Below are 7500 nucleotides of genomic sequence, written 5' to 3'. Positions count from 1 at the left end.
CATTAATCCAGTGATTGTGCCCCTACATGAACAGCACAAGCCTAATTTCATCTTCATGGACGACAATGCTCCTGCTCATCGAGGCCGCATCATCAGGGAACGGCTGTTGGAGACTGGTGTACCTCAAATGGAATGGCCTGCACTCTCTCCAGACCTGAATCCCATTGAAAACCTGTGGGATCAGCTGAGCCGTCGTGTAGAGGCTCGAGACCCTGCACCCCAGAACCTCAATGACCTGAGGGCTGCCCTTCAAGAAGAGTGGGATGCCATGCCTCAGCAGGCAATAAGTTGCCTTGTGAACAGCATGAGACGTCGTTGTCAAGCTGTAATTGATGCTCAAGGGCACATGACCAGATATTGAGACGTTCACATTTTTTGTTGTGGTGTAACTACCATTGTTGTTACACAGTTATACATTTATATATATATATATATATATATATATATATATATATATATATATATATATATATATATATATATATACATAGAACTATTATTGTTAAGCCAGTTAGTGCCACTAGACGGCATCTTCAGGACGAGTCATGCTTGGTAACAATTGACAGGATGCACTTTTTACTATATCCTGACATAAAACAGCTTTTCAACTGGTGTGCGTTCTTCTCTAGAAGATCCAACAGTAACTTATGTGAACTATTTTGAATTAATACTGATATGTGAATTTAATGAATGCTCATTTCTGCTAATCTGTATGGATTAGTAAACCAGAATTGATTCTTTTTTTTCATTAAGTGCTCTGATTTATATTATGCCTCCGACAATACAGCAAAAATCTAACAGAAAGAAGCTCAGTTGCCACTGGAATATTTTGCTTTTGATTAGGCGTGGTTGTGTGTTGTTAAAATCCTGTTTTCCTTTATGTGGTGTTCCTTCTCAGATATCAGTCAGATCTCTAGTTTCAACACTCTTAGCAGTCTCTGCTTTTTGTCTTTTCATAACTGGGCCAGTAAATCTTTTTCTCACCGCTGTCCAGGGGTGGGGTTCAATGGCGCACTTTGAGAATTCACCCATCCAGAAAACATCAGCACTTCTGTGTTTTCCCTTTTCCAGGCAATATCCAAACAGTTTCCGAGTTGCCATCATGTTGCAACAACTTAGCATGATGATACTGATGAAAATGTAAGACACAGTGAAGCTGTCAGGTTGAGGAAACTGATCCAGCTTTCCTCAGATGCTGCAGGCGAGGAAGCTGATTTAACAATAAATCGCAAAATAACCACATTTCCCTTTTCCGCCGTCCAAAAACAAGCTCATATGTCTTCCCTTTATGGTTTCCCCTGTCTCCTCTGATTACTCCATTTGACAGAATGAAAGATTGTTTTTGCAACAGACTGAGCTGTTTCAGATGTGACGGGTCATTCAGCAGTCAGGATGGATGTTGACATGGAGGGAAAATGAAGAATGGGAACAAGCTCCTGTTAAGCTCTGAGTTAAAGTCCCCGGTGTCTGCAGTGGATAGAGATAGCAGCACGGTTTAGCAGAGGGACAGTAAAAGCCCCGATTACATCGAAGATGATGGTAAGCAGAGTTGGCATGTTGGGCGGCGTGAAATCATTTTAACAGCAATAATTTTTCAGTGCTGAACAGTTAAATTATCAACAAGGCTAAACGTGAGCAGCAGTCGCAGCAGATAAGGACTTCATCATTTTCACCCTGCAGAAGCTGGAGGAGCTTTATGAAGCCTCAGTGTTGTCATGGCAGTGGGGTTCAGGGAGGAAAGGGGAGAAAAATGGAAAGGGGTTGGAGTACCAGAATACTTTGTGTGGACATCTGACATTAACATCACCACTGACACGAGTATGACCAGGCAACATAGCAATTAAAACACAATACGGTTTCTGCATCATGAGCACGAGGAAGTCTCTCCATGCTGGAAAGAACTGATGAGACTTTAATCCAAGGATGCCCAAGTCCAGTCCTCAAGACCTGCTATCCTGCAAGTTTTAGGGTACGTTCACATCAGCCTTTTTTATCCGAATCTGTTTGTTCGCAAAGTCCGCTTCATTTGGGGAAATGTGAACGCGCCAAATTCTGATTCGGATCAAAGAAGCGGACTCAATCCGCCTACAAACACAGGTCTCAGTCCATTTCAAGCGGACCAAATACAGGAAGCAGACTACAAAAGAAGTCAGTTCCTGCATTTGGCGTAGCATTGCATTGTGGGTAAATCCATAGCGATGGCGTTAAGGGTCCTCTGCCTCGTCTGGTGTTCATACTGCGTCCATTGTTGCAGTGTATTTCTGCAGTATATTTGCATAAGACACAATAAAAACCCAAAACAGCCATAGTTTGGTCTCCATGTTTAACTCGGTGGAGGAAACAGTTTTCTTCTTCATGCGGGTCTTGTCCTCTTTTGCTAAATACCACTGCAGCGCCACCTCTGGTGGGAATGGGGATATAGTATTCTAATTCTTTGGCTGGTTTGACCAAGGTGTATTGTGAACACAATCTCGGCCCACCTGGATACACCCCCCTACAACTGGGCCAAGTCCCCAATCGGACCGAGTCTAGCGGAATATCCTGAATAAAATGGCAGAATTCCATCATGCACATGTGGATCAGCTCTGCAGAAGCCTGGCAACAAGATGTTCATCTAAAATAGTAGATTTCAAGGACTGGACTAAAGCAGGGGGCTCCTGTCTTAATGTGTGTTTTATTGAAAAGACTTCATCAAAGGTAAAAAGGAGTAGGAATAACTGATTAGACTTTACAAAAGTACAGTATCTGACTTAAGATGCACTATGTCCACATTAAGTCCCATGTTACAATACATTTATATGTGGTACACAAATGGCAGTACATTGCCATGGAAACTAAGTTGTCTGTTAATCTGTGTGGACATGCAAATGTTGCTGTTGCTGAATAAACTTACCAAAGCTCAATAAAAGACATTATCCTCTTGCTTTTTCTTCAGAAACTCATATAAATTGCATCAGGCCACATTCATGTGTGAGAGAGAGTATCCATGCTTTTCTAAGGTTTTATCATCAGGACATGGAAAACCACATCATTTTCTCCTCATTATATCACAAAATGAGAAATATGCAACCTTAAATAGACAGAGTTAGTTGAGAAGGGTTGCAGGAGAAAGCCTCATCTATAAAAATGACGCGACTGCCCGGCTTAGCCTTGCAAAGTTGCATCAAGACAGACCACAAGACGTGTGGAACAACGTCCCTCGGGTAGATGAGATCCGAGTGGACATGTTTGGTCATGAAGAGCAGCATGTTTGGGGAAAACCAAACACAGCACATCAGTACGGAAACCACACAGTGGTGGAGGAAACTGGTTTTCAGCCCTAAGACTGAAGCCTTTTTAGGCAATATTATTCAAATGTGATTATAAGACAGATAAATCTGGGCTGATACTGGCTAGGGCTGGGCGAGATGACCAAAGTCTCATATCACAATACAGCTCATTTTATATCCCCATAACGATATACATAACGATATAAAATGTTTGTGTAATTTAGTGTCACTCATCAGTTATGTGTCAGATGTTGCTAGGCAACGGCAGCAGTGATCTCCTTCCATCAGGAGGAATTATGGCCGTATGACGTTTTACAGGTAAATACCTGTTGCAGCGTCTGGAGTTTATTATGAGCTTTCGCCTCCACTTGACGCTGCTTTTGCTCGTTGACTCTATTCTTTATTCTGTATTCTTTATCCTGATTCCTGCGCAGGTGATAAAATGAGTTAGTTGGGTCGGAGTCCGTTGTTGGGACTGTGAGCTAGTCTGTTGTCGGTTCCACGTCGGTCTTTTTATATCCGAACTGCATCCATGCGACAGAAATTTCCCCTTTTAGTAACAAGCTCATCAGTTTGGGTTGGCTGGTCATCTTTTAGTGAATTATCCTGCTCTGAAACATGTCTGCTACCGTCTTTCTCCATGTTTGTTTATATATTGCAGCCTGCATGCTGGAAAGCACATCTTGACGTAAAATACTGCAGTAAAGCACCTTATCGTGGCGTAAACGATGGAGCCTCAGAAGAAATGATAGACATTTTCTGACGTCTAAACGACATATATCGTCTTATCGTCCAGCTCTAATACTGGCTCATGCAACAGCACTATGATCCAAGCACGGCAACAAATTTACAACAGTGGTCCAGTTCGACTCCAGAACCCTGACCTGCATTAGTTCATTTTAAGACCAAGTAAGAACCAGAAGATTTCTTATCCCGTCCTGATCCATATCTATGATATTCTCTGACCTACAGAAGAGTTTTTGTGTTTGTTTCTTTGCTTTTTTTTCTTTGTTTTTTCCGCCCATGTTACTGATTTATTTGTGTCCTTATAGACTTGCAGCACTGCAGCCATGCACAGTCTGAGTGTGTGTGTGTGTGTAATTAATATCCCCCTTACACTTCCTTTGTGGTTTGATGGCTGTGTTGCCGCGTGGAGGTTATTTTTTCTCTCTGTTTGAATAATACATTCATGGCTTTGCAGTCCCGGTTCTGTTGATTATTCATGATGTAGACACAGACCCTCCCCTGAGTTCTGTATTTGGGATTGAATCACCTCCCTGTGGGCTTGTTGGTTTCAGCGCAACATGCAATCCCCCATCCTGGCAATTAGTGGCATATTCCACTTCTAGGGCTTTTCCTACTGTCTTATACTTTGTCAATATTTGCAGGTACGACCCGACTGCCCAGAGAGGGGGAGGTTCCTGGAGTGGACTACAATTTTATCAGCGTGGCGGAGTTCCGTGAACTGGAAGAAAGCGGGCTGCTACTGGAGAGTGGCACCTACGATGGTATGTTCTCGCTGTACACAACCAAACACATTTACCTACTAATAATCTGTTTATTGTTTACAACCTCAATTCTCCGAAAGTTGGCATGCTGTGTAAATGAAAAAATGCAACAGTTTGCAAATCGCTTCAAGCTATTATTTTATTCCTCGTAGAGCATAAAAACATGTCAGAAGTTGAAACTGAAGCATTTTACTGTTTCATGGAAAATATTAGCTCATTATGAATCTGATGGCAGCAACACATTTAAAAAAAAAAAAAAAAAAAAAAAAAAACGTTGGAAAATGGACATTAAACTAAAACAAAACACATGGAGGAAGATTTGACAAACAATGAGGTTAATATGCAGCAGGTCAGTAACAGGACTGAAAGGAGCAGTGTCTCTCCGATTTAGAGATGGGCGGAGGTCAAGCTGAGACTAATTTAATTTAAAAATATTCCCCAACTTTCCCCAAAGATTTCAAGGATCCGGAGAAATTGCCAACAATCAAAGACTGGTCAACATACTTTTAAAAGTACCTGGTTTAAAAATAGGTACCTTTAAAAGGTGCCTACTTTTAAAGCAGGTACCTGGTTATCTATTGCTCTCTATTTTCCCAAGAGAGTTTTTAGTAACTTTGGTTTTAAACATCAATTACATTGAAACTTTAGATTAAACAAAACAGTTTGCCTCCACAAAAATGTTTTGTTGTATATTTTCTGGAAAATATGTTATTGTATCATCTCAAATTAGCCTAAAGCTGTCTTTCTTCTTTCACATTGCATACCTATTACATATGTATAACATATATAGGCCTAGTTCATATGTAAACCCGCTGGATATGGTCAATGTGAATGACAACTAGCTTTCTTACCTTGTTATTGGTGTCTCACTTGAGACTACTAGAGCTTCCATGTTGAGTTTGCCACTTTTGTCTTTGGTATATCTTTGTTTATCTGCTGTTTTAAATCTCAAGTGTTGGATTTTACGAATTATTTTGATTTTTGAAGCTTCACAAAACACTGGAAGATTCAGTTTCGTATAAAGATATTGGCTTATTTTTTAGCAATCCTGGCAAATTGCTAGTAACTACCGAACCAATAAATGGTTCGGTAGTTACTAGTATGAGGCAGGAGGCCCAGCACCTTAAACTACAGCTGTTTGGTAAATGTAAAAACATATTTGCACTGAAAAATACTTTGTATTTTCAGCTTAATTTCCACAGCTTAGAGTTTATAACTGTATAAATGTAAAATTATATATAGAAAAAAATTCAAGTTATAAAGTTATATATATAAAAAAAAAGTTTGTCTGTTTGGCCCTGCGATGGACTGGCGAGCTGTCCAGGGTGTACCCTGCCTTTCGCCCAAAGACTGCTGGGATAGGCTCCAGCTTCCCCGCGACCCTTCATTGGGTTAAGCGGTTTTAGAAAATGAATGAATATATGAATGAAAGAATGAATGAATGAATGAATATAAAAAATTCACACATTCTTTTTTTTTTTTTTTAGTCTTTTCCTCCAGAATGTGCTCAGACATCATTTTCAGTCTTATACACCCATATAAGACTGATAATAGGAAAATGTTTATTAATTTATTATCACATTAATAGGAAAATGTGATAATAGAAGAGATCCCCAGTTGACTTAAGGTTTGCCATGGAGATGTATTTTAGGACAAACTTACAGGAATGGGAATATGAATGAATAAGTCTTTGGTAGTTTCAGAGCTGGATATCCATGCTGTGGTTCGCTACATGCGGCCTGATACCTTGTTTATGTTTAGTTCTGATGCCTTTTGTGGACGCGGGGACTCATTTCAAACCAACCGTGATGAGTGAGCACAAGGCGACTCACCAAGGCTTGCAGCTAACTCTCTATAGAAAACTATCAATGATTCTCATCCTCCCTCATCACCCGTTTAAAGAGATGAATAAATAAAAATCCAATTTGGTGACTGACAGGAAGTTATCGAGCCCATCGCTGCCTTCCTATGTGTACATTTATGGTCTCACAAGAAGCTATACAAGAAAGTTTTTTTTTTTTTTTTTATTCATTGGTGTAATGACCAATGAAAAAAGCAGTGGACTTTTATAATCTAGAGCAAAAAAAAAAACAAAAAACCTTACACTGGGGAAGAAAAATAAAAAAACGTTGTGTTGCTTGGATACTTGCACAGGCTGAATCAAACTCGGAAGGCCATAAGAGAAAACCATCTCCCCAGAGGATGAGGAGCAACCAGAGAATTATGTCTTTGTCATCTTTCAGTGTCCCAGTCCATCCCAGGAACTAGGCTACTGGTTATTAGTCCACTTGCTGAGCTGTGCGCCATTAGGTCCTTGAGCAAAATCAACACATCGGTTATGTCATCAAACTGTCACAGCAGTCTGAGAGGACTGGCTATGATACCTCACCAGACAGTTCGCTCGCTGGAAGAGCTTCACCTCACTTGGTGTGCTGAGTATGTTAACGCTCTCTCATCCGCCCTCTGCTGCACATGCAGCCCTGAGAAGCTTAACCTCCGACCCCGACCCCAGGAGCAAGTCATCAGAATGAATATTGTATCAGCTTCATCATTTCCTGCCTAATGTAACACATTTATATGTCGGCTGAAAATACAGATCAGAAGCCCACAAAAAAATTTTTTTTTTATTTTAAACTTTTTATTTACCTTTTTGACTTTACATAACTATGTCAAAAATAACAACAAAACAAAACAAAAAAAACACCAACAGCAAGAAAGTGTCC

General features: G+C 40.3%; 1 protein-coding gene across 1 annotated transcript in view; it reads left to right on the top strand.

Annotated features, from left to right (window-relative positions):
* The window catches only part of magi3a (membrane associated guanylate kinase, WW and PDZ domain containing 3a), a gene marked incomplete at its 5' end in the record, with an annotated part of 192743 nt that overhangs the window by 125463 nt on the left and 59780 nt on the right, over positions 1 to 7500 (top strand). The window contains one exon of the mRNA XM_079239678.1: positions 4658 to 4777. Within this exon, the coding sequence (XP_079095804.1) occupies positions 4658 to 4777 (120 nt within the window). The remainder of the gene's footprint in view (positions 1 to 4657; positions 4778 to 7500) is intronic.

The sequence above is a fragment of the Telmatherina bonti genome (genome assembly GCF_933228915.1).
Source record: "Telmatherina bonti genome assembly, chromosome: 4".
Classification (NCBI taxonomy): domain Eukaryota; kingdom Metazoa; phylum Chordata; class Actinopteri; order Atheriniformes; family Telmatherinidae; genus Telmatherina; species Telmatherina bonti.
The sequence above is the reverse complement of the archived record's forward strand: the minus strand, read 5'-3'. Positions and strand labels throughout refer to the sequence as shown.